At 34.6% G+C, this 27,570-nt stretch overlaps 1 protein-coding gene across 1 annotated transcript in view; it reads left to right on the plus strand.

Moving 5' to 3' along the window:
* RPA2 (Replication protein A2) overlaps positions 1 to 27,278 on the plus strand; it is a 34,038-nt gene extending 6,760 nt beyond the window's left edge. Inside the window, exons 2-8 of the mRNA XM_081727938.1 lie at positions 1,572 to 1,654; positions 4,558 to 4,653; positions 13,128 to 13,238; positions 15,853 to 16,041; positions 17,554 to 17,700; positions 20,094 to 20,173; positions 27,052 to 27,278. Of these exons, the coding sequence (XP_081584064.1) occupies positions 1,572 to 1,654; positions 4,558 to 4,653; positions 13,128 to 13,238; positions 15,853 to 16,041; positions 17,554 to 17,700; positions 20,094 to 20,173; positions 27,052 to 27,136 (791 nt within the window). The 3' untranslated portion in view covers positions 27,137 to 27,278. The remainder of the gene's footprint in view (positions 1 to 1,571; positions 1,655 to 4,557; positions 4,654 to 13,127; positions 13,239 to 15,852; positions 16,042 to 17,553; positions 17,701 to 20,093; positions 20,174 to 27,051) is intronic.
* The last annotated feature ends 292 nt before the right edge of the window (positions 27,279 to 27,570 follow it).

The following is a 27,570-nucleotide window of genomic DNA, read 5'->3' on the forward strand; positions in this document are numbered from 1 at the left end:
TATTTCAAATCTACATATTAAATAAAACTTTATAATAGAACATTTATTATGTAATGTTGCAAACTAAGGTCGTTGCAGTATCACAAACATTGAAGAAATAAAATTTTGGATTCTTCTACAACAGCAATAACGCAAGTAAGACTGACAATTCATATCCAGTGTACCTTAGTGTCAAATACTACGGTCACCATGTGACATATTTCGAACAGGTAGAATCAGTGTTGCAAGGAATTGACAATTTAACTTTCTTCAAAGGTCTTTAGATATATATATATATATCACATCCAATCACGTAGATGATTTTGAAAAGACATGAAGATCACTTAAAATGGCGTATTTTTGGGAACTTCTTAAAACCACTGTTGCTTTTCTTTCCAAGATCCCAACAATAGTTTTTGGCAGGAAGGTTAGAAAAGATTCTCGGAATTACATAATTTTGAGCAGTTCTGCAAACTTTACCATTGTTTGTGATATTACTAGAACGGTTTGAGACAAAATTACTATAAATGGCATTGTGATCCTAACATCTGTTGAATCACTTATAAGGTACTTATCTATTGAGGTATTGAATGTGGTACTTATGTAAGCAGTTTTTCGAGGTAGGCTTTTGAAAAAAGTCAAACTTTCAATCCCTTGTAACTTTGTTCCTATTCATTCGAAATTCATCAATTTATTATAATACAAGTATTAGACAGTAAAGTGCTTTAGGGGTCATCAAAATTTGAACGTTTGTAATACTGGAGTCCTCTTAGTTTGCGACAGTGAATAACAAATGTGATATTGTAAGTTTTCGTTTTAACATATAGATTTGAAATACGTAATAAGTTGACGTAGTGCAATTTGAAAAATACAACTTTATGTTGGGTTGACAACGCCGTTAACCTGGTGGTATCACAGAGTATATCAAATAATGTCCCCCTGTCGGTGTTTTCATTGTCTTTCTGCGATGAGCTTTTGTAAGTCAAAAATTTTCTGCAGGAATTCAAAAAAAAAAAAAAAAAAAGAAAAAGAAAGAAAAGATATTATCATGTTTTTATTACAGCGTTACATGGTAAACAGTTTTCAGCGGTATCCCTAGTTGTAGTTAACAACCTGTGAAGGCACATTTTTTGAAAGAGTTTTGCTAAAAAAAAGGAGATTTAAAATATTTATGATGTGATACGATATGGTATTTTGTAATGAGAGCAGCTTTAAGGATTTTTTTTTTTTTTTTAAATATAATCTGATGGGTCCATTTAGGATAACGTGTGTAAGCTGGTCTGTTGTTCCAATATCATTACTAAGTCCATCCCTTGCTGCTGATCTTTTCTCCATCACATTACCTCAACTTTCACATATGGTATACTCAAACAAAACAATACCTTTACTGCAACAGAGTATTTATCTCGGAAATCTGTCACTGCAACTTTAAGGAGAGCCTTCAGTTACGCTTTACGCGTTGAAAAAAAAAAAAAAAAAAAAAAACTGCGATCATATCGCAGATCGCGGCATGTTCTGCTATGGGTTCTACTACAACAGCCATTTTTAAGCCAAAGGGAAGCAGCAGATATACATAGTATTTTGTATTTCAGGATTTGGTGGTGGGAATCAAGGTGGATTCTTAAACTCGTCAACCACGTTTTCCCCATCCGACAGTCAAGGAGAGAAGAAAAGGGTGAGTAATATTATCTTCCACTATATTATGGTTTCATAGTGAGTGTATTTTTAGCACTGTAAAATGATCACGTATCTTTTCTGGAGAATAAATAGTTTTCAGTTATTCAGATCCCAAATTTCTCTTATCATTTCGATGACAAGTGTGCCACCTTATTGAGATCGATATGAAAATAAGTTAGATATCTTTTCTTGCTTTAACAATTATGTTATTGAGAACAAGTCATTCTCAGCAAAATATTTTCAGATCAATCACACACTGAAATGTAAATTGTTTCTAAGTGACAAGCCGACCATCTTTTCAGTACAGACTTCAGTGTTGAATCTGGACAAAAATAAGTTTCCAAAAGAATATTATATTAAAAAACTATGTACAAGGGCTTTTTAATAAATAACTGGACTGGTGGCACTAACAATTTATTTCTATGCCAAACAACAAATTATAAGTTGTCCTCTTGTCTCTTCCACGCCAGTATGCATTGCTGGAAGGATTGATCTGGGATTTTTGAAGTTCTGTTATGCTCCTTATGATCATCTTGATGCCCTCCACACCTTCAAAATGTTTCCTTAATAATCCTTTTTAACTTGCAGATTTAAAAAAAAAAAAAAAAAAAAAATCACAGGGGGGGGGCAAGATCTGGTGAATATGGTGGTGTTCCAAGACGGCGATATTTTTCTTGGCTAGGATTAATGCCGAATAAAGAAAGCATTGTGATTTGGTGCTTTATCGTGATGCTCAAATCTTTGGTGATAATCTCCCAAATATTGTCCTTTTTTGTGCCCAAGTGACTGGCGATCATTCGAACAATCAACTGACAATCACCACACGACACCTGCTTTTCCTATTCCACATCCTCGTGTCCCTCGTTGAACCTCTTGTGCCACTGAAAAAGTACTCTTTTCATCACTTGATGTAGGATTTTCCCAAACTGTTCCAGAAATTTCAGGTATTTTGCTCCATGTTTCTCAGTTCTTATAATTCAGCTACCAGAAAAATCAAAAGTGTGGACAAAATCATGTTCAAGAAAGACAGAATGAAAAAAAATAATAATAATAATAATAATAATAATAAAATAAAATAAATAAATATAAAATTAAATAACTGTTGTAGATAGCTGAGATTACAATCATCTACTACCAAGACCATATGTTCATGATTAAATAATCAGCGTACCACTATTTTGCCTATAATCCACTTAAAGAACCAAGTCCATATATCTTTCAAGCAGACCTCGTATAACTCCACAAGTTGCACAAATATATAATTTGTGCAACTTGTGGAGTTATATATACTTGTATATGGGTGTACATATATAAAGTTAATCCATCCCTTTTTAAAATTTAATACTTGTTAGTCTATTACTTTTGGTGCATAAAAATAAAGAAATAATAGGATCTTGCAAGATTATTCTCGTAATTTTTTAAAAAAGATTCAGGCACTTTTTTATAATTGCTATATATGGTTGTGAATTTTTATTTACTTGTGGAATAACTCTGATACATAAATTTTCTAATATAATGTTCTTTAGGAGAGATTTTTATTTATTTTTTTGTCAAGTTTTAACAATGAGAAATGGGCGCTTTATTAGTTGAAAACAGCTTACGGTTTGGTATGTCTTTGATCTAGAAACTTGTGCTGGGAATAACTTGATTCCAAGAATAATATATTTGCTACCTCTTCCCCCCGCTTCTTACAAAAAAAAAAAAAAAGGAAGCTGTTCATCGAGATGGTATCATTTTATTCTCTTGAGTATGTGCTAAATGTATACTATTATGAGCTTTTCTGGTAGAATTTTCTTATATACATACAGAATTTCACTATGGTCTTAAAAATTGTACGAAGTATATCTAATATGTGGAAGTGTCTAATCTAATTCATACAACGAAAGTCCAATAGCTTCGTTAAAGAAAATCAGTGTAATAAAGCTTGGTTATATCAATGATATATTATATAAAGTTTAAAACCCAGGTATGCTTTCCGGTTTTTAAGGTAAGTCTACTTGGAGAAACCCTGCCCTTGACTCGCTCCTCTATCCGATGGAGAATGAATTTAGGACTTAAATGGAACGAGAGTGTCACTATTCATCTCAGTGACCCAGCAAATTGGATTGCACACTAATATCGATCTTTTTCGAGTGTTTTTGTGTCTTCCTTCTCACTTCCCATGTTCGATAATATGATAAAACTAAGTTAGGCCACAGTCCTTCCATGTACCAAAAAATCATCAGATTCGGTGCAGAGGGCTAGGAGGAGTTGGTCATCAGACATACCTACATTTTATTTTTATTTATATTGAAAATGCGCCTCCTGTCCTGGGATTTATCTCTTATTTTTAATAAGGATTTTATATACCAAGTTTCATCTTTCTGATTTGACGTCTACATTTTTCGCGTAAATTATGACATCTCGCTCGCAACTCCCATTCTTAGAATGCATTTTAATCAAAGTAACACGATAGAAATCCAATTCGAGGTAGTTAATAATTATATCCAAAAATTTATTGCAAACGGTTCAGCCGTTTTCTCGTGACTTGATCCTACACAAGATGATTTTCTCTTTAGAGTGAGTGGGTGAACCAACTCGTGTGAAAATAACGAAACAGTAACCCATGTACTACTGACTTTTTACATATGACGTAAGATCTAAGTAATGTATTTTGTACGCTTGAAGTATACAGTAGTTGTGACGAAAGTTCAAATGAAAAATTAAGCTCATGAAGAACATTGAATATGGTGAGACTATTGTATATTGTTTGTTTACTATTCGTACGAAGAATGTTGAAGATAGAGCAATGTCTTATTGTATGAGTTATACTATAGTTATTGTATGAGTTATAGTTACACTGTAATTTGGAGAGAAAATGTAAATTATATAAATAAGGTGTGGTGGATATTTCTTTTACAGGTTCAGAGAGCACAGAATTTAGTACCTGCAACTATTAAACAGATACTGGAATGTCCAGAGGACGGTTTGAAAATAGGTGATAGCGATGTTCATCTGGTACGTTCACAATTTACTTGTTTTTTTAATAATTCAACTAGTACAGAATTAGTATTAGCCCATTTTTTTCCGTATTATTATTCTAATCCATCAATGAAAAGGTTTCAGATCAGAAGTTATTTTCAAAGAGGAAACTAGAGATTTTTTTTTAACTGCCAATACCAATATAAAAATGAATGTGAAGGTAAAATAAAGATAGAAGTGTCATGGAAGATGATGTAAGCCAATCTCTACTCTGATTTTAAAGTGTAGTGTTGGAAAAAGATCAATGTAAGACATAATAAATAACCTTCTTTTCGGAAACTTAGTATTGTAAGTATGATTGCTTACTTCAACTCCATGAATTATATATAGGTGGTTTTCAATTTATATTATCCAGCAAAGACTTCTATTAGTTTCGTTTAGTTATAAATTGTCTCGTAGTTCATACAGATTTCGCACAACAATTAGGTATTGATATGAAATAATGACTTTTCAAGTGTGCTCTGCATCTTCTATTTCCTATATATTTTTGTTCGTTTGTTTTTAAAAGTTTTACCACACGGGTTTGTAGGATAATTCGAAAATAAGTAATATGAAATAGTTTTCCCTTTGTTTTGTTTGTTTTTTTTTTTCTATTTTTTATATAATATCAAGTAGCCTAAAAATTGAGCGTTTTGTAGATGTGACGGCAGTGATGTCTCAAATTTCAGGGTAAATGAGTCGTAGCAGGTAAGGTTAACGTCATTGGACAGCTGACAGTTAAAGCTAATAGATATGGGAAAAAAACTATTGGAATTCTTATGATCAGTAGACTTCCAATTGATATGCAGAATGATTCCATTTCAAATTGTCCAGGGTGGTCCACACGACTGTCTCAGATTTAGTTTATTTTTTAAAATGAGAGACTACATTAGACCCCCCCCCCCCCGATTTTTTCTTTTTACTGGAAAAATTTCTATTTCAATATACAGCCTTCCAAAATGTCTGCCCACCTCTCAGTGAAAAACATGTCAAATTAAATGTTTTATTGTAGAAAAACTAGTGTACTTAATAACATAATCGCAATAGTAGGAAAAATATAAAGTAGTGTGTTTCGTTGGAGGGGCAAAATTCGTCTGTTGCCCCAATAGGAATCGCGCAATTCACTCGCAATGTTGCCAACTTTGGTGAAAATTTTGCTAACTTCAAACCTTTTTGTTTATGTCCCCACGAGCCATATAACCACCTTCTTGTAGCATCGAAATCTACTCGATAAGGTTTCGTGAAAATGTAAAGGACTTACCTCTCTGATTATTACATCCTACGTTATAGTATGATGAAAAGCTGAAAATTTCATTAAGACACCATGTTTGGCCGCCATTTTCTCAAAAACCCCACCATTTATTATTTTATTTTTTTTCCAACTATTGGAGAAGTACCTAAGTATTTAATATCTGTTAACCGTTCATGCGGCTGCAGCCCTAACGTTCGCAATTAATTACTGAAATTTCGGTTTTTGTACTTGGAATGTAAATATTTCCTGTGGGCATTTAGGTCCTGTACACAAGGCGATTTGAAAGGCAGTATGAAAATTTTGAAAGTTGAATGCTGACATCAATTCAAGTAGAAAAGTTCCGATAAACATGAGTCGAATTTCTCTTCGTTTTCGACTTACAGGGTTTCGAACTCGGGACCCAAAATCGGCTCGTGACAATGGAAAATAAAATAAATATTTCGCGTTAAATCAGAGACTCTGCGTTAAATTTATGATGAAATTCAGAAAGTTGAGTTGCATCAATATAATTATTTTTACATGGGTATGGGCGATGCAGTTCGGTTGGCAATGTTGCCAACTTGGTAGAACTTTCATTTGTTTCCAAATGTCACTAAGTGCTTTTTATTTGATATTTGGTATTCATTGATGATTGTAAACATCGCATGAAGCACAATTTTCCCCACATTACTACAGTTTTCGAAAACTTACGTGTATTTCATTAAAAGGTTTTATCTCATAAAAAGAAAATGTCTCTTTTTATTATTGCAGAACCTCTCGTAACTCTACGCATCTAGTTCGAACTTGTTGAAGAAGCGAAGTGATATCTTCTCCGCAAGTTGTAACATGTTTAAGAAGTTCTGCTGCAACCACAAAACAGTTTTTTACGTGATTCGGTGTCGTGAACATCGTCCTAGTGTTCTCTGGAAGCATGAAAATTGTTTTCACTGGTAGCAAGAATTCTCGATAAAAATTTTATCTTGCGTAATAAGACTTCGTTGTTATTCATGCAAACACTGTAATTAGTGCACTATAATATCATGTTACCAGTGATAATTTTCATGCTTCTAGAGAACACTAAAACGATGTTCACGACATCGAATCACGTAACAAACTGTTTCGTGGTTGCAGCAGAACTGCTTGAACAAGTTCAAACTTGATATGTTGAGTTACGAGAGATTCTGCAATAATAGGCTCGGTTCAGACGAGCAGAAAAGTCTGTTGCGGGCCCGCAACAGACTCGCGCGAACGTCACAGATAAACCAGTTCAGACGAGCAGAAAAGTCTGCTGCGGGCTCGCAACGAACTCGGGCGGGCGTTTCAGTCCAACATAGAAAACAGTTTATTTTATTTTTAGGTACAATTGTCTTCCATGTTTATTGATTTACTCAATGACAAAGAGAAGTTCTTTAAATTATTTTCGCATGAGCAGCACTTCGTTTGATGAATTTTTAACGATAATAAGTTAAGTGATAAAATTAAAGCAGAAGGTACCATCATAAGACTTCCGATGCCACCAATTCAAATGTTAGCTGTTCCATTAAATGTAAGCTAATTATGTTAACTAACTATCATTTGTGTGAATACAGAAAGCAGGACATTCGGGGACCTATTTATAGACATTTTCAATTGTTATTAGCGTCCACTAGCGTGGATTAACTGTCGCGTGACTAATTTCAATTTTTGGCATATGTTGCCAACTATAAATTAAATATTAGACATTTATTTGAGCGTTTCTAAATATTTCGCTCCTAAGAGAGTAAGAGAAGCATTTCAGTAACAGTAAAATTTCTCTTTATTTATTCACAAAGAGCAGAATGTGAGAATTTATTTCGGTTCGAGATGTAAAATTCGGAATGTAAACCCCTAAATAAAAACAATGGAGCACAGGTTCCAGCGTTTTTTATTTTTCTCTTGAAGAGGAGAAGGCGGATTTCTATAGTAGTGGGTTCGCGGTGGCTCAGTGGTAGTGCGTTCACCTCTGATGCGTGGCGTCCCTGGTTCGATCCCAGCTCGCTGTAAGTGGGCTTTGTGGTGGACAAACACCGTGTGCTTGGGTTTTCTCGGGTTCTCCCGTTTCCTCCCACTTTCTTCATTCTTCTTGGGGCCGCGGTGGCTCAGTGGTAGAGCGTTCACCTCTGGTGCAAGGGGTCTCGGGTTCAAACCCTGCTCCCGCCAAGTGAACTTGTGGTGGACAAACACCGTGTGCGTGGGTTTTCTCGGGGTTCTCCCACTTTCTTCATTCCACCGTTTCATTCATTACTCATCATCACCGTCTCCTTTAGCTTAACCGGCATAACCGTGGGACGTAAAACTCAAAGATTTCATTTCATTTTTTCTTCATTCTACCATTTCATTCATTCTCATCTTCACAGTTTCCTTTAGCCTACCCGACATAATCGTTGGACGTAAAACTCAGATTTCATTCCATTTCTATAGTAGTGAAATTTCTCTTTATATATTGAGAAAGTGTTCAATGTGAGGATTCGCTTAAATTGGAGATGTGAAATTCCGAATGTAATTTCTCTCAGACACTCTTAAGTAAATAAAAATATTTGGTTTAGTGTTTCCAAATAGTCCAATTCTAAGGTGAAAAAAGGGTACTATTTTTATAATTGTAACATTTCCCGTTATTTATTCATACAGTGCCGTGTGTGAGAGTCTGTTAAGTTAAAGATGTGAATTCCAAATGTGAACTCTTACGTAAAACAATGGAACATGTTTCAAGGCTTTCGTATGTTCTACTGCTAAAAGAGGAAGGACGGTAATTTATATATCAAAATTTCCACTTATTTATTTACAATCTAAGTGGATAGGGGAGTTCAAAATCTATGCCTAAAATAGAGTATCTAATGGAGTTTTGTAAGTACACTTTTATTGAAATGCGATCATCAGGGAAAGGTGGTTCAAATATTTTACGAATAACTATAAAACGATTTGAGAAATGTATTATTATTATTATTATTATTATTATTATTATTATTATTATTATTATTATTATTATTATTATTATTATATTCCCTCAGCCACGTAACTCTCAACCGGTGCCTTGAGCATTCAAAACCGGTGAGGTATCATCATTGGGAATGTTCATTTTTTAATATTATTATTTTCGTATCCTTTATTTCATAAGTAAATGAGAAAGGGAGAAAAAAGGACAGGGAAGGGAAGGCCACCACAGCAGAGACAACCACAGACAAGGGATTGATAAACAAAAACAAAACAAAGCAAAAAGAAAACCAAACAAATGAAAAACAAAACAATTAAGACTTAATGATATCTTGACTCTTGTCACTATGTCACAACATGAATATTAGATTCTCACATTAAAAAGTAATAATAATACATACCAATACTGTTTTTATTCTTTGTTCTTTAATTTCTCACATAGGGCCTACGGTCTCACACATCTTGTTCCATACCTCTCGCTTTTTATTTCTGTCTCGATGTTTTTCACACTTTAAATACCATATCTCGGGATATTTTTGTATTTCGTTAATGAATAGTTCTACATCCAGTTCCTCGATTTCCTTTTCTGCGGGCGCGGGAAAGTCTGCTCGTGTGGTTTGACTCATTGCCAGCAATTGTTTGCCGACCCGCTACACCTGTGCGGACTCGCTGCGAGCCAGCAGTCCCCGGAACTCAATTTTTGCCCGCTGTGAGTCCGCAGCAGAGTCGCGCGGGAGAGTCTGCTCGTGTGGCATGAATGATAAGAACCAATGTATTGCCGGCTCGCGCGGGTCCACAACAGACTTTTCTGCTCGTCTGAACCGAGACATAAAATTCTTATTATTATTATTACAACTTAAACAGGCGTAGTTTTTATTCGACATTTCGGTTTCACTAATAATGGAAAACATCAAGTGAAATTCACACTCAAATGTTACAAACTATCAAAAATGCACGAGATAAAAGCTTTTATTGAAATACATGTAAGTTTTCCAAAACTGTGGCGATATGGGGAAAATTGTGCTTCATGTGATGTTTACAATCATTAATGACTACCAGATATCAAATGAAAAGCACGTAGTGACATTTGGAAACAAATGAAAGTTCTACCAAGTTGGCAACAATGCCAACCGAAGTGCATCGCCCTTACCCATGTAAAAATCATTGTATTGATACAAATCAACTTTCTGAATTTCATTATAAATTTAACGCATAGTTTCTGATTTAACGCGAAATATATGGCTCGTGAGGACAACCAAAAAGGTTTGAAGTTAGCAAAATTTTTACCAAAGTTGGCAACATTGTGAGTGAATTGCGCGATTCCTATTGGGACAACAGACGAATTTTGCCCTTCCACCGAAACACACTACTTTATATTCTTCCTACTATTGCAATTATATTACTAAGTACACTCGTTTCTCTACAATAAAACTTTTAATTTGACATGTTTTTCAGTTTTTCGAGCAATCCGAGAGGAGGGTAGCCATTTTGGAAGGCTGTATATCGGAGAATTTTTTCAGCAAAAAGAAAAAAATACGGGTCTAATAATATTGCATATAGATCCCATATTTAAAAAAATGAAGAAATATGAGAATATGATGGGAACCAATTGTGTTGTGACTGGACGATTTGAAGTGAAATCTAATCGTGAAGTGAATTCTACATCTTTTAATGTTGGTTGGTTTGAAATGTAGTTTCTTTTAGCGCTGAGGCTATAAGAAAAGTAGACCTACAACCTAACGTACGATCCAAACCACATGTTCCCACCGGGAATCGAATCCGGGTCTACCTGCTAGTGTAAGCAGGCATCTTTAATGTGTGAGTTCCAGTACAAGAAATGAGTATGTATTTCACATTAAGTTATAAGGCCACGGCTCACATAGTCCCATTACTGAAAGAAGTAATAAATCGAGCGACTGGATTTTAAAACTTCATAGTCTAACCTTTAATTAGGATGCGCAATTGAAGGATGACCTGACATTAAATATTCTTTATTTTATGTGAACTTACACGAAAGAAGTGTACTGCATGGCTTTTTTTTTTTTTTTTTAAAGAAAAAGTACTAAATGTCGCGAAGACTGTAACAAGAACAAAATTTTGGAAATGAATTAGCACTTCAACAAAATATATCGCATCGCCATCCGACTTTTCGGATGCTGTACGTTAATGGGCTAAAACCGTAGCAATGCTTTCTGAGAACTTTCCGTCGATTTTTTTTATTTGAATATTATTTTAAATACAGATTAAAAATTATGAAATGTCAAGTGGAAAATAAAAACATTTATTTTGAGTTTAATTGAGAGTTAGTGCAGTGAAAGCGGATTCAAATTTTGTAGTGTATACGAGAATGACGCAGTTGGCGAAAGCCCGGAAATAAAATACAAGAAAAATTGCCTCTATGTTTGGGAAGAGTACGTTGCTTGGAAAGGGACTATTTATGCGCTTAGTTCCATGTATCAGATCAGTAAAGAAGAAAATGGCCAATATGATGAACTCCACAATTCAAAAAATTACATTTTTAAGCCGATATATAACACAATTCAATGTATAGAGTGGGAAGTAGTATATATATATATATTGTCAACAAAAAGGACTGTGCTTGGGTCTAAATATAGGGATGTAAACTAGTTGCACAGTATTTGTTGCTTCTACCTACTATCCAGAGTAGGTAGGAAACCAGAAACTCCTTCTATCTCCACCAACCTAAAACTTTTAGGATTTTTAATTGAATGACATGCGAAAGGTGATATAATTAAACTTAAGAATGTTTATCTTTATGGTACTCATTTATTCAATTATCATTTATAGTAGAATTTTAGTAGGATGTTTGTATGTGTGATATTAAGTAAAATAGTTAACTCGCATTGCATAGAACTATCTATGAATTGGTCAAAGATTGAATATCAGAGATGTTATTCTAGCATACCTTGATGAACGAGGTTCGAACTTCAGACTTCAAAGTTCGTCTTCCAATTCCTCACAGTGGATGGATGTCCACTGGAACGTAGTTCGCTGTTGATCTCAATAATGACTCTATTGAGAATACTAATCCATGGAGACTGATCCAACAAATGGCTCTCCGGTGACTGATGTTAGAGACCGCCTGAAACTGATCCTCTACGGGTCTCTCAGAACTGATCCTGATTCCCTCAAACATTAGGTTTTTATCATCATGTTCGTGATGACGAATTTTGTTGTTCTTGATTGCATATTCTGACGTTTTACATCTCTGAGCCGAAATTGGGCTTATTCACAATTTCTGCATTTTCTTTCATTGACCAAATTCTCTAGACAGCTTATGTCTGCGAAATTTCCACTTTTACCTAATTTTAATTATGTGTCTGTGTTTACAGAATTTCCACAACGTTTGACATTCATATGTTTCGTATTTGTTTTGTTATTATTATGACACTGCAGACTCGTGTCTACTTCTAGAAGAAACAACAAGCATCAGCAATGCATAATAATGATATAACATGTCTGCAACCTAATTACAGCAATTTAGAATAATAAACAAAACATTGTAATATTTCTCTCTTAAACCAATTAATGAAATTAATAAATTTTAAATCTTAACATTTTCTATAATTTTGGAGTGTCGTGACACGCATACTGCGACAATATATATTGACAGAAAAAGGCACGCACAATAGAAATGAAATTGATAAATTTTCTGTACATATATTCATTTTGAGTTAATTGATAGAACTAGAGCGGAGAACTATGTACATACTTACTGTTCAGAATGTATTTCAACAATCTTTTAGTCATTTTTCATTTTTTTTAATAATAATTAAAAAAAAAAAAAAAGATTTATTTGAAATTAACGCTATACTTATGAATCAAGGTAAAATCTATGTCAACATATTTACGAATCAGGAAAATGTTATCTTTAGCTAATTTTAACCTTGATTACTATTATTGAAGCTTGTGTGTTCTCCACTTTATTGAATTACACCGATTTTCTTTCTGGTTCAAAGTCCAAGTAAAAGTGGCAGCAACATGTGATTATTTTTAACATTTTATTAAGAGAAGACGAATTTAAATCCTGTGTGTCTTAAAAATATTTTTTACCATTGAAGATTATTACATTGTAAACAGTTAAAGTATTAGGAGATCTGCTGTTTCCAATTTCTACAATACAATAAGTATATGTTCTCCCCTTGAAGACGTCCTATGTTCCATTTCTTCGTTTTTCTAAACAGATGTTAGATTAACCAGACGGAATTACAGCACACTAATTAATTTGTCCTTTTAGGATTATTTATGTTTTAATTAATTGTAATTTCAGGTAACCATTGTGGGTATTATTAGTAGCGTTGTTACTGATTCCACGAAAACGACCTACAAAATTATTGACACAACGGGTGAAATATCAGCTTTGCATTGGATGGAAGGCCAGGTAAGTTAAATTATTAGTAAGCGAATACTCGCGAAACTGATTACCAATTTGATGAAGTACCATTTTGTTACTGGAGTAATGTAACTACTGAAGGAAATAAACCGACCATGATTATGTAATAAATTAGGCGTATATTATCAGACGTATAACATATGTTATCAGAGGAAAGGCCATTCAGGGAGACCGTCTGTCAATGTGGGAATTGTGGAACAAGTGCGGTAGGCATTTGTACGTAGCCCTAAGAAGTCTGTCCGTAGAGCTAGTCAGCAGTTGAACATCCCTAAGTCCACCGTATGTAAGATACCGTAAGTTTCACTCCTACAAACTGCAATTAATGCATTAGGTGAAACCTTACGGCACTGTAAAACGATTAGATTTCTGTAAACATTTTATGATTATAACGAAGGATAATGAAGAACTATCAGGGAAAACTATCAGGATTTTCAGTGATGAGGCGACATTCCATGTTAGTGGTAAAGTGAACAGGCGTAATGTTAGGATTTTGGGGAGCGAGAATCCACAGGTCATTTTGGAAGTTGAAAGAGACTCCTAAAATGAACGTCTTTTGTGCCGTATCGAAACGTCAAGTCTATGGCCCATTTTTCTTTCGAGAGGCCACTGTCGCAGGTCCAACTTATCTTGACATGCTCACTGATTGGTTATTTCCACAATTGGAAGAAGGCAACGCCTTTATTTTCCACCACCTCTCTGGCATTTACATGTTCGGGAACATCAGAATGAGCGGCTTCCAGGAAGATTGGATTGGACGTGCCGGAAATGATGATGTCTTCTAGAAGGGGCACCGAGGTCTCCTGACTTGACGGTCTGTGACTTCTTTTTATGGAGTTACGTAAAGGATTCTGTCTATGTACCCTCATTGTCTCAAAACCTGCAAGAAGTGCAAGTTCGTATTAGTGTTGCCATCGAGTCCATTTGATCAGATATGCTGTAGCTGATCGTGAATGGGAATATCGATGTCTGCATCGCCACTCGCGGGGCCCACATTCAATGTCTTTGAGGTATAGTAAAAAATATTTAAGCTTTGTGGCTAATTTCATTTAGATACGATTATCCAAAGCGACGTAGTACCTTTTTAAAGTATGACTAGCTGAACCTGCGCTTACTACACAGCGCATCATTCGCATATGAGCATAAATATCCTTCTCATTCTTTACAACATCTGTACATGTCCCTTTACAGACACAAGTGAAAGAAGTCTTGATTTTAAAAAAATCGGCAAGGCGTATCATAAAGGGGAGCTCAATATCTCGCACCGTTTGCAAGATTTGAGCCTACTTCCGGTTGGAGTTTCTAATTCATGCATGACCAGTATTTTCTTTCTTCTTGCAGTACAGTATGTAATAAGCAAATACATTACATATACAATTAATTATAATGCCAGTTATATATGGTGTTCATTGGGTAAAACACTCCAAAAATAAAGATTTATCTTACTGGTTAGACTGGAGAAATGGTTATCGTTCCTTTTTCATTATTATTTGGCCATGAAATAAACGCCTGAGACATAAGCAATCCCTATACAACAACGTAGTGTTGGAATGTAGAACGTGTAGGATATGATGCTTTAGTTTTTATTTTTAATTTCAACGCTTCCAGTGTACCCTAAAAAATGTAATAAAGAAATAACGGCCATATTTTTTAAATATTCAATTAGAACTGGACAATTTACGCAAAATTTCCAATCGATCAGTGAAAACGTCATCTTCCTAGAGCCTGTAGTTTCCGAGATCTCATTGTCGAAAGGATTGGCCACAAACACATAAATTTCCACAACATATAGTTTAAAAGAACTCAGAAGATGGAATCACAATTCATGTGCATTGATTTTAGAGAAGGCTTATTAAAATGCAAAGGCTTTGAACAACAATTTTATATCATAAACGCTATGAAAAAGATATATTAACTGATTTATTTAAAGTACTCATACTTAAAATGTTTGTCTCTGTTAAACGTGAAATCACACATAACCGTAAATGAAAGATTTGAAAGCCATAGTTATAGGTTGGAGCTCGGGCATTTCAATTGCTATCGTAGCATTTTAATAGATAGATAGTATTTTTATGGACACGCTGTATATTTCTTCTTACATTATCGAAGGAAGGACAACCAAACGAGATGGTACCTACAGAATTCAGTTGCAAACTCTGCTTGTGCTTTTTTTATTTCCCAAGGATTCCAAGTTTTTTTTTTTTTTTTTTTTTTTTTTTTCTGATACAAGAACTTTACAGGTTTTGCCAAGCATTTCTCTAAAATGATCGTCACAAAAGCAAAGATTTACGTTGTCATATATGACAATTATATGTGAGTTAGTATATTTAATCCTGCCAACGACAAAAATTGCACAAATGCATAGATTTTGCTGGACTACGAATTGTATTTCTACCTCACGTGTATCTAACTCAAATTATTGAAACTGTGATAAATCACTTAACACTCGCATGCGACGTAAAACAAGAACAGTTTAAAGGAGTAAGGTTATATTGAGCAACTATGAATACGTTCACTTTTCATTTTTACACATTGTCAAAAACACTTATTTAATATAATATTAAATTATGCCTGCAATATTTAGTATTGGTGAATTTTCTTTTAGGAATCTAGTGACCCACGGCTGGTAGAGAAAACTTATTGCCGCATTATTGGATCCCTTAGAAGTCAACATAATATGAAGCATATTATGATATTTAATATCAGGCCATTAACGGATCTAAATGAATTGACAGCTCACATCTTAGAAGTTATCCATTGTAATCTGAAAGCGGAGAAGCTGCAGCAGAAACAGGTTCGAAAATAAGTATGATATATTGTAGCATTCAAAATACAGGGTGTATCAAAAAGGACTTTACAACTTTGAAAACTCGTTGATTTATTCATTTATCTTACAGACATGGTTTTGGTGTCATTTTGTAGCAAAATATATCAAGTTTTGTCTCACGTAGTACACTAGTTCAGAAGTAAGCCACCGAAAGTGCTAGCGGCACTTGCAGTAAAGATGGCTGCCTTTACTGGTCCCGAGCGTGCAAGCTGTGTGTTTTGGTTTGAAGAATCCAAGTCTGCGGCAACTCTGCAACGTATTTTTCGTACAAAGTATGGTAAAGATCTTCCTTGTAGGCCTATCATTTATCAGTGGCGTAAGTATTTTATTTGAAACTGTATGTTCGGTAAGGCACATCAAATCTTCAGGTCGTCCCCGTACGTCTGAAGACGTTGTAGAGCAAGTGAGACTTCAGATGCAATGTGTACCGCATCACCAGTGGAAGCCACATTCAACCTCTTCAGGTATAAGTTGTAAAGCCTTTTTTGATACACCCTGTAGATAGTACTTAAGGTAAACTGTAGTATCTACGTTTCGGGAAATGCAGGAACTAAATTATTCTCTCAATTGTTTCATGACCCATTTAAAAATAAAAAAGAAGATAAAGACTTACGTTAATAAAGGTAAGTGCATTATATGAAGAATCAGTAAGATGTACCAGTTCAATTCTCTTCTTACTTATTTTTCTCATAAATCCTAGATTAACTCTTTAGTTAGTCCAATTTCCTTGTTATGAAGACCATATAATGCTGTTGGAAACATTGAATACCTTCATTATCAAAATAGTTTGTACTGACTGAAACACCCGAACGGGTAAAAGGAATAATTTTGATCTTGGACGTTGTAACGATGACTTGCTTTCGTCAGTACAAATCCTTTAAGGAACTTCAGTTGCTTAGAAAATTTGTTAGGGTAAGGTATCGTTTTATTAAGTATGAAAATACTTCTTTACTTTAGAAATAAATGGTGCTTTTCACTGCCTAAAAAACTACCTACTTCATTTACACTAATTAGTAGAAAACATAATATTTGACATTTTCTTTCTCAAAAATCATGTCTATATTCAATCGAAAAAACTATTGATATTTTCATCAGCCTACTAATAGTTGGTATCAATTAGAATAGCATTCCTGCAATTGGGAAAATGATGTATTGTTCATTAGTCCACTTAAATTTCATTGAAGTTTTGCTTTTATTGAGGCGAACTAACGGAAGCAACCGTCTGTTTTATCAGTCAGCTTTTAACGACACAAACTATGATAGTTACGTAACTTTTCTTCCTATTATGTAGGCCAACAGTGTTATAGCTACCTTCAGAAAAAAGAAGAAGAAACTAACACAGTCTGATCTCCCAATACATCAGTTGTAATAAATTATGAGTTATACTATTGTCGTCATGTGCAGTTTAAACATTTTAGTCATTTGTAAAATAAATGAGCCATGTTTTGTCTTTAATTCTTTAACTTTTTTGTTTTGTAGGCCAATCCGATTCGTTTGGGAAATGAGATCAATCTACCCAATTCGCTGATGGGAACTAGTTTTGGAGGTGGAAATTTAGGTGGTATGATGGGAGGAGGTGCGGATGGTTTGACTCCACAGCAGCAATTAGTATACACAACCCTACAGGTGAGAATATATCCCGGTAGTTTAGATTACAAATCAGTAACTTGTGTTTTTAAAAAATTTTGCTCTGAATTTGAGAACAACTCAAAGGCAGCAAATTAACGTGATATGCAGATAAAACATAGAAGGTAGTTTCACCGAAACAAAAGTAAAATTTGTATGCGATTAAGCGGTGAGTGGAAAAATCTTGTATTTTGCGAGCAGGTAATGAACGATAATATCTTATTCGTGCTACAGGCTTGCTTTAATTGGAAAGCTTAATGTACTTCATATATTAATAGTTCAGTATTGTATAGGGATTCATTCATTTTGAAAAGGCTATATTATTATTAAAAGTATTATACGAACACACTTGAAAGATATATGAAAATAACCACAAACTCACCAAGTTTATACATTCTCTACAAATGTTCAATATGTGCCCCTTTGGTGACACGACACACGTCCAGACGATACTAGAGCTCATTCCATACTTTTTGTAGCATAGTCTTGTCAATAGTCTGCACTGCGTTCTTTAAGCTCCACTAAGGATTGCGATAGTGGGGGTACGTAAACAAGATCCTTAACGTACTCCCATAGGATGACGTCGCAGTGCGTTAAATTAGGAGATCTGGGAGAGGCCAGGGGAACAAAGCTAGATCATTCTCACCAATACGCCCAGTCCAGCGATGCGGAAGTTCATCGTTCAGGTAGTCACGAACTGGGATAGATAATGGACTCGTACTGCCACACAGTACAAACTTGGTGAATTTGTGGTTCGTTTCATATATATATTTCATGTGGGTACGTGTAATACTTGTGAAAATATAGCGTTCTCAAAACGAATGAATCATTTATGCTAACCCTGTATAATTACTAATGGAACAATGGGATTCATATTTATAAACAGTTAATAAAAATTCTCACGTTAAAACAGTCAAAAGCACAAAATCTGCGATTTCGAGCATTCATCACCTCTTCTTTAGCACATCTAAAGAAAACTTGTTGCTACATAAAAGATGTGATTATGAAATTCTCTGATTGTCCATCATGTAGAATAAAATTGATGGGTTAAGTGTGTATTTCGGTAGTAAGATTTTTTCTCCTCTTAATTTATAGGCAATAAAAAGTCCTTAAACGTACGATCGCAAATAACAAACATTCAATTTACGATCTCGAACTAACATTCACTGTACGGTCCTGAACTACGATTTTTTAAAGTGTGAGAATTTTTATTTCTCGATTCTACATTGTGTTTCAGCCACAAGGTTGCAGATAGTTATATGTAAATAACTACATCGTTAATTTCTAATATCTTACTAAGATTCTGAGTATCCGAATGATTGGTGTGTTTACAGCCATTAAAATTGATGAGAAACATCATTAATATGACTAGTATCAAGAGGCCAAACTGAAATCTCTTGATTACGAGGTAAATGTATAAAATGTTCAACACTGATTTTTAGAATAGAGTTTAGGTATTATAAACGTAAATAGCAAACCAAGGACAAAAAGAGTTAAAATGATAAAATAATTAAATCTGAAATCTAAAAACACTTTTTGTTAATGAGAATAGTAATTCCAATTATGATGTCAGATATTGACTGCGAACTTCAATCAACTACTATAATAGACTTGAAGGACCTAAATATACTGATGAAGGTAACCGAAACCGTTTAACACATTCAATTCCAGGCGGAATAATAATAATAATAATAATAATAATAATAATAATAATAAAGTGATTAACTTATTTATGTTTTTGCAGATTATTGGGCATTTTCGCGTACTGTATTTGGAAATTTGTGTATTTCAGCTGTTAACTCGACCATTAACTTTTATGTTCTGTCTTGTATATTTTATCGGAAGCAAAAAGTTACAAGAATAAACTTAGAATAGGAAAGAAGAATGACTGGGATAAACTATTAAAATTTCCACTACCATGTCTTTTCGTTTGATGTAGAAATTAAATCAACACCATGGAGGTTTCATATGTCGCGGAAGAATATTTAATACATTACCACTTATCTTCGGCGTTATATTATGTAAATTCTCGCCACAGAACGGATAGTATTCTTTTCTTTCATCACTTATTTGACTTTTCATTGTCTTGAATAAGTCACATTCTGCATAGGGAAAATTTCTCATGAATGTACATTCACATACGAATAATATAATATAAATGGAAATATAGCACCATGGTTGTTTAATTTCTGCATCAAAAGAACGTAGTAATTAATTCAAGCATCTTCTCAAGTTGCTTTACTGTGGTGGGCCAGCAACAAACATTATTAACAATTATGGATTTCTTGATGTTAATGAGATGCATTATGGTAGATTGTGTTTTCATGTTTTCCTACGTTTCCTTTTTGCTCTATGAACCATTTGGAATGAACAAGAATGTTGTTATTTTATAGGCCTGTACATCTGATGTTGGTTTACACAAGGATGAGCTGGCTATGTCCCTACGTGGAAAGCTAAATGCAAAAGAGATCGAGTAAGTATTCTTTTATCATTGAAACCTTCGGAAGCTTTTAGAATAATGCGGCTATAGTGGTGAATAATGTATTCGGTGAGGTCTGAAATAAATGCAAATGTCAGGCCTTTAATGATTATTAAGGTAGTATGTTAAACCTTCGATGATTTAATCATTAAAGATCAATGGCGATGTTTTTGTATTGTCGGACTGTAGAACAGTGATCGGTATATGTGGATGATTTTGCAAACATTTGCTTTATGTGTAGCCCCGCGTGACGTAGTCGTTAACGCTCTCGCCTTTGGTGCGAGCGGTCTCGGATTCGATTTCCGGTGGAGACACTCGGTCGAAAAAGTGTAACAGCTTTTTCAGGCCAGCCATCTGGAGTGTGTGTTTTTTTTTTTGGGGGGGGGGTCCCTCTTTCACACCAGGCAAATGCCGGGATGGTACCTAACATAATGGTCCCATGCCGCTTCCTGCCTTCCCTTTCATCGGATTGTGTGCTCGCCGAGGGATGTCATCCCTCATTCAAATGATGACGACAGCCCAGAAATCCCTAATCCCTAATGATACTATGCGTTCTTTTTGATCGTTGACAATCGCCTTACAGCACAATTTCCATTGTAGGAGACAGTGCTAGAAATAATGGGATGTACATCCCCTTCCACTCCAATCTGCATATTTTCCAGTGACCGTCTACACTTCGTACTAATCAGGGTGGAAAAAAATCATGATTTTTTTTAAAAAAAAATCATTTTTGTTGATTTTTTTGGTTTAAATTGATTTTTTTTATTTAAATCAAATCTTTCTTCTCGTATAATACAAGTCACGAACTGAAGAAAAAGCATTAGGAATTAGTATTAAATGCTAATTATGCCATTTAAGTGAAAGTATTGGGGTTGAATTTTGAATTATCCCCAATCGTTAATCTATATCAATCCCAAACAATGTTTCTTAACCCTTTTAAATTATGGCTCTGTTTAAAGGTAAATTATAGACTTTCAGTTAAGCAGCTACAGCATCATTCCTATTTCTCCTAGGATCATGGTACATACATCACTCTCTTTAGAATAGAACAGCTTTTGAAACGGTAACATTCACATTTCCCTATCACGTCCCTGAAGCGGGAAATTTTGAGTGTAATCGGCATTTTTTAACTTTTTAAATTTTGATCCCCTCTGGATTCCTCTGTGCTAACGTACAGCTCTCAAAATCAACTGGGAAATACTAAGGGGTGTACTAAATGTGTGTACAAAATTTCAAGCTTCTATCTTGAGTAGTAAAGGTGAAGAAACTGTTTAACAATGAGCTAAAAACATTCCCACAATGCCTCAGATGACCCGGATGTAATATAAAAATTTCCTCAGACATCTCTATTTATCCTAGGATCATGATTTGTACATTATTCTCTTCAAAATAAAACAAATTTTGAAACTGTACCCTTCAAATGTCTCGGTAAATCACGAAAAAAAGGATTTTTTTTAAAAAAACATCTTTTTTTTTTTTTTTTTTTTTTTTTTTTTTAATCTTTGTGGACCTCTCCCCCTGTTTTAAGGCAGAGACCTGAAACAAATCTGAAAAATACTGAGGTTTGCACTGAGTAAATGTGCAAAATTTCAATCTGGTAGGTGCAAAAGTAAGCCCGCGAAAAGTAATATTACCCAAATACCCCAGATTCCCGTATAAAACAGGATCTCAGATAATAGTTTCCTGAAACATCCCTGGAGCATTTGTCTTAGGAGCATAGTACGTACATCATTTTCTTCAGAACAGCCTTTCAAACGGTACCATTCATATGTCTCCATCTGAGACAGGAAAATCACGAAAAAAGCTATTTTTTGTTAAAAATATCTTTTTTAAACATTTTTGCCCCTCTGGTCCCTGCTATTTCCACGCAGAGATCTGAAAACATCTGAAAATTATTAAGGGGTGCACTGAACGAGTGTGCAAAACTTGTTTTCTGAATGCAAAATGTAACCCGTAAAAAATAATAATAATACGCATAAAAAAATATCTTTTTAAATTTATGACGTCATCACACACTATGCCTCAACGCAGAATGGCGTGATAGCATATGTAACCTGTTCTAAAATGCCTCCAGTCTTGAAGAAAACGAAGTAAAAAGCCTTATTGGTACTTTTTTAATCGAATAATAAACAGGGTGTCTACTGGAATACCAGAAAGTAAATTCATGACTTTTCATGACCTTTTTGCTCAAATTTTCATGACCATGGCGATAAAAATTTACCATTAGTAATAATAAACCCCTACCATCAGTGGTGCATCGGTTAAGATGAAGATCACATTATGTTCTTATTTGTCTAATGTACATAATGTCGATTAGCTGACAACTAATTTTAAAATGCAAGAGCAATTTAAAAGGCAGTAAACACATTTTTAATTGCGGTTCAAGTATGGGTTTAAGGCTTACCAGGTTCTATAGATTTAAAAAAATCTTGTGAACAGTCCCGTTACATTCAGCTAGGTTTTTTATCTGCATTTTATGTACTCTGAATTCTAAATTTATAATTTTCGTTTACAAGAAAAGACTGATTACGTAAATATACAATTCTTTTCCATCGTGTCATATTTGAAATTAGCGTACATAAACATACTGATAAGACCTACTGAATTTGTTCATAATGGAACCTTCATCCTGGATGGGGTCTGATGCCTTCTTCCTTCTCTTTTTTCAAGGGTACTTTTACAAATATTTTTTTCTCACAGTCTGCATACTAGTATCACGTCAAAACTTAAAAAAAAGTGAACACAAAAATGGACATCTTGATTGAATATCACAAGTTCAACTTCTTTTTCAATGAGTTAATTTGAACATCAATTCCATCAAGTTCTGAAGTTACTGAGAGCTTTACGTTTGAGTTCCAAACATACACAATTTACATTTCTTAGAAGTAAAGAAATAGCAGATCAGAAAGTTGGACAGTAAAAAGTTGTTACTATATTACAGAGACTAGAAGATGAAATGGGGAGCAGCTAGGAAGACAGTAAAGTACCAGTTAGCCAGCACTAACTGGTGGGGGAAATTCTCACAATTACTGACCTGATACAACTGTTTCAGTACATGCAGTATGGGGTATAAAAGTATGAAGTATAAAAATATACTCTGAGATTTCAGATTTTCATGACCAGTTGGATAAATAAAGGACTTTTTCATGGCTTTCATGACCACTAAGCAAAATATATGACTTTTTCATGACTTTCATGACCAGTAGACACCCTGATAAAGATTCTACCCTATCACCTAAAAATAGGTGATATAATTTAAAAGGTTAAACATTAAGGAAAAAGTACAGCAACGTTTATCAAAATGACAGTTTTTTCACAAAAGTTACTGATACTTGACAGGGGCCTATTTTTAAAAACTCAGAACTAGCTTGCGCCATGAAATACATAAATTTCGCCGAAAGTTATAAAATTAACAAAGAAAATTTTGGAGAGGGGATAGGACCCCTCTAAATACGCCCTATTATCTGGAAACAAACAAACAGACACGCACCAAAAATAATTTTCGTCTTAAATGTCGATGGCGACTTCCCTGTTGGAATAGTTAACGATTTTAAAACCCAAACCCAATGTTACGAAAAGAAAGCAATTGCTCCATTACCTGTTCAAAACGGGATTTTCCCTAATCATCCTCTGCATGACACTTTTTTCATACTATACTGTACATTTGAGTCTCATTGTATTACGATTATTAACTTCCATAATCGAAATAACAGAACAGAAACGGGATTTTACTTATTTTCACTTTAATTTATTTCGGAATTCGATTTAAATCAACGATTTTTATTTAAATCGTGATTTAAATCAGACTGATTTAAATCAATCCACCCTGGTACTAACCGATGTTCGAGAAATCTAAAAGTATCTAATCTTGAACATCGTGCAGTGATAAAATTCCTAGTTTTGGAAGGTGCTTCTCCAAAACAAATCCATAAATGATTGGTAAAAGTGTATAAGGACTCTTCACCGTCACTGAGAACAGTAGAAAGATGAGTTTTGCTTAATTCACACCAAAAATCTTAGCAGAAATACATAGTATGGTTTTGGAAGATCGTCGAGTCACCGAGAAAGATTTAGTAGAAGCCCTAGACATCTCACTAGGCAGTGTGAGATCTATTTTGGCTGACGTTTTAGGTTTTAAAAAACTGTGTGCAAAATGGGTGCCGCATTCGCTAACAATGGAACAAAAACACACGCGAATATGACTTTCACAGCAACATTTGAAAAAGATTTTGTAGATCGTTTCATTACAGTGGATGAGACGTGGGTCTATTACCATGATCCTGAATCAAAACCAGAGGCTAAGGAGGGTGTGAACCCGGTACTTCGGCTCCGAAGCGAGTGAGGGTCGAGAAATCGGCGAAAAAGGTGTTAGCAACGGTATTTTGGGATGCAAAAGGAATTTTGTTCGTGGATTACCTGCAAACAGATAAAACAATCAACGCAGATTATTTGTAACCTTTTGAACCAGCTGGATGACAAACGTCGTGGAAAAAAAAATGGTTTACAGAAGAAAAATCCTTTACCATCACAACAACGCACTCTGTCACACAGCTCCAGAAACAACTGACAAAATCAATGAATTAAAGTACGAATTGGTGCAACATCCACTCTGTTCGCCGCATGTAGCTTCCTCAGACTTCTGGCTGTTCTCATATCTCAAAAAATTCCTGCGTGGAAAAACGTTTGCATCGAATGCTGAGGTCATAACAGCCATGGACGCATATTTCGACAGTCTTCCAGAGTCTCACTTCAAGGAGGATATCCATAAATTGGAAGAGCACTGTAAAAAGTGTATTGCAGTTTAGAGAGAGTACATTGACTAATCACAGGTATATCACCTCATACATTTATTGTGTTTCATATCGAACGACAAAACTTATTGAAGAACCTGGTAACATGACTCCGTTCAATTCTACTCATCTACTGTGAATATTCTTCAACAGAGAGAGAAACTTTAGACTTCTAAAGAAACAAAGGAAATCTGTGGCTCAAAAAAACCGTACAACCAATGAGAATGAGATAATATCGGATTGTAGTGAAAAATTGGAAAGGCTTGCGAACATACAATGACAAGTAAACAATAGTTTCGTGTATTTTTGAGTAGTCGCTTTTAATTGAAAGCCAATTATTCTTCGCTACGTATCTCCTCTACATAACATTGACCATTGACCTTGTCAAACAGCAATAATGTAGACTTTTGAAATGTGTTTCTTTAAAGTTACCAACAAAAAACCCAAACTGGGAAGGTTTACTTTAAGGTCTAGCACTCGCAATTTACTTAATGGCATTCAATGATAAGTGGCTTCCATACAAACAAGTTCCAACGCTTTGCCCAATTTATAGAAAATAAGTATATTTCCTACGAAAAAAATTTAGATTCTACAATATTATGACACGTTAAGAGTTTCGTTGTACTTTTATTATTCACAGGGGGTCGGTCCACATTTGTAGAAATAAATAAATTTGGACGATTTCTAAGGGGGCTACAATCGTGACGTGAGAAAGAAAATGCAGGATGCAAAAAGCCTTTACATTACAGTGTACGTTGTTAAGAGTGAAGTTCGTTGTTCATACAATGATTTCGAAAATATAGTTTCGGGAGCTCTCCTACATTGGAATTTGATTACACTGTAACTGTACCCTGTGTTTATCGGGGACCCTCACAATATCTAAGAAGAGTATACGGTTACTGGATGTTTTTCAGTGATTCCGCTGACGCTTTTCAACTTCAGTCATGAAGAGGACTTTGCTTTAAATTAATGTAACGTCTGAGAACCTTAGGCTATCACTAATGTGATCAAAATCAAACACAATACTATACTTCCAGAGTAAGCAAGTTGTTCCACAGTGACGAAACCCCAGGACCAAACGTAAGTTCATACGGTTCGACATGACTGGTCAGCAAGAAAAATCCATCTACTCAAGGAGAGTGAGAATTCAAAACCGCGCAAAGAATAATTTGTGAGACATAATTCGCAAGTTCCCTTTTTCACCAAACACATCCGAGAACACAGAATGTAGTGCAATCGTCTGTATAAACAGTATTTATCAGGTGACAAGTGGCAATATGTTCTGACCTTGGATGAAGCCTAGATATACATTTTTAACTTACAGGCAGATACGTGCTGTGTACCACAATCCGAAGGACCCAAGAAACTGGGTTCGCATATGGCACGAAAGTTTCCTTCATAAATTCATAGCGGCATGTTTCTGCTAAAGTTAACTTCTGCTTCATAGATATGCGCCAAATGTCAAAGTAAATGCAGCATATTATCAACAGTATATCCTCGAACTGTTATATTTTTTTTTTTTCTTCAAGAATGTACGTTCACAAAGATAAAGCGTTCAGCCATACGGCTCTAATTACTGTTGCATGGGCCCGCTTTCAAAGATATCTTTATGAAATCTTGGAATGGTGCACCAATAACTTCTTGTGCATTTGAAGAAAGCAGTTGCGAAACATCGTTCAAGCACAGTGTCTGGTTTGTGAAAAATATGCAAGAAATATAAGACGAACTTGATAAGCTATCCTCAATGAAAACCACCTTCATTGGAAACACTGCTTCTATCATAGTGGAAAATTCGTTTCCATAAATGTGGGCTAACCTTTTGTATTTATTTTCATTATTTGTGTATTCAACAATAGTGTGTTCAAATACAACTTTAGTGTTTACGTGTCACATTTGATTTCTGAATCTTAAAAATTTGACATATTCGATATTATCATTTGTCAATCTGACACATCATATTGTAGAATTATTATAGATGTAAAATTATTTATCGAAACATCGGTATTACTAATTTGTCAGGTTAACTGACTTGTTAATTACTATATATTATTGTTGTTACTGTATACCTTCTTTTAATTTCAGAAACATCTTGGATTTCCTCAGTGCAGAAGGCCATATTTACTCCACGGTTGATGAAGAACATTTCAGAACAACTGATAGCAGTTGATAGTCTAACTCAAAAGCAGTGGAAATGAAACAATCTTTTTAGTTCAAAATGTAATCTGTTTGCCAACTGTACTATTCCTGTGTGTGTAAATGCTGTGTGAGTGTGTGTACGTACAATAAAGGTCTATGAGAGAACTCAAACACATTTTTTTTTTATTTTATTTTAGCAATTAGGCATCAATAGTGTTTCAGATTATAAAATAAACAAACATAATCTGAGAATCAGAACACTGGATATGCGACATAAACGCAACATTGGTAATCAAGCAATGTTATAAACTTCTTTTTTTAACACTATGTATCTCTCTCTTAAAATCCGGAAGAGGAGATAAACTAAGTTATTTTATTAAAGATTTTTTTTTTTTTTTTTTTTAAATATATCCCACCCAATGATTAGCCTGGAGGAGAAAATATGTAAATAAGCATATTTATGTT

This window comes from Thermobia domestica, chromosome 1, assembly GCF_964235325.1.
Source record: "Thermobia domestica chromosome 1, izTheDome1.hap1.1, whole genome shotgun sequence".
In the NCBI taxonomy this organism is placed as follows: Eukaryota; Metazoa; Arthropoda; class Insecta; order Zygentoma; family Lepismatidae; genus Thermobia; species Thermobia domestica.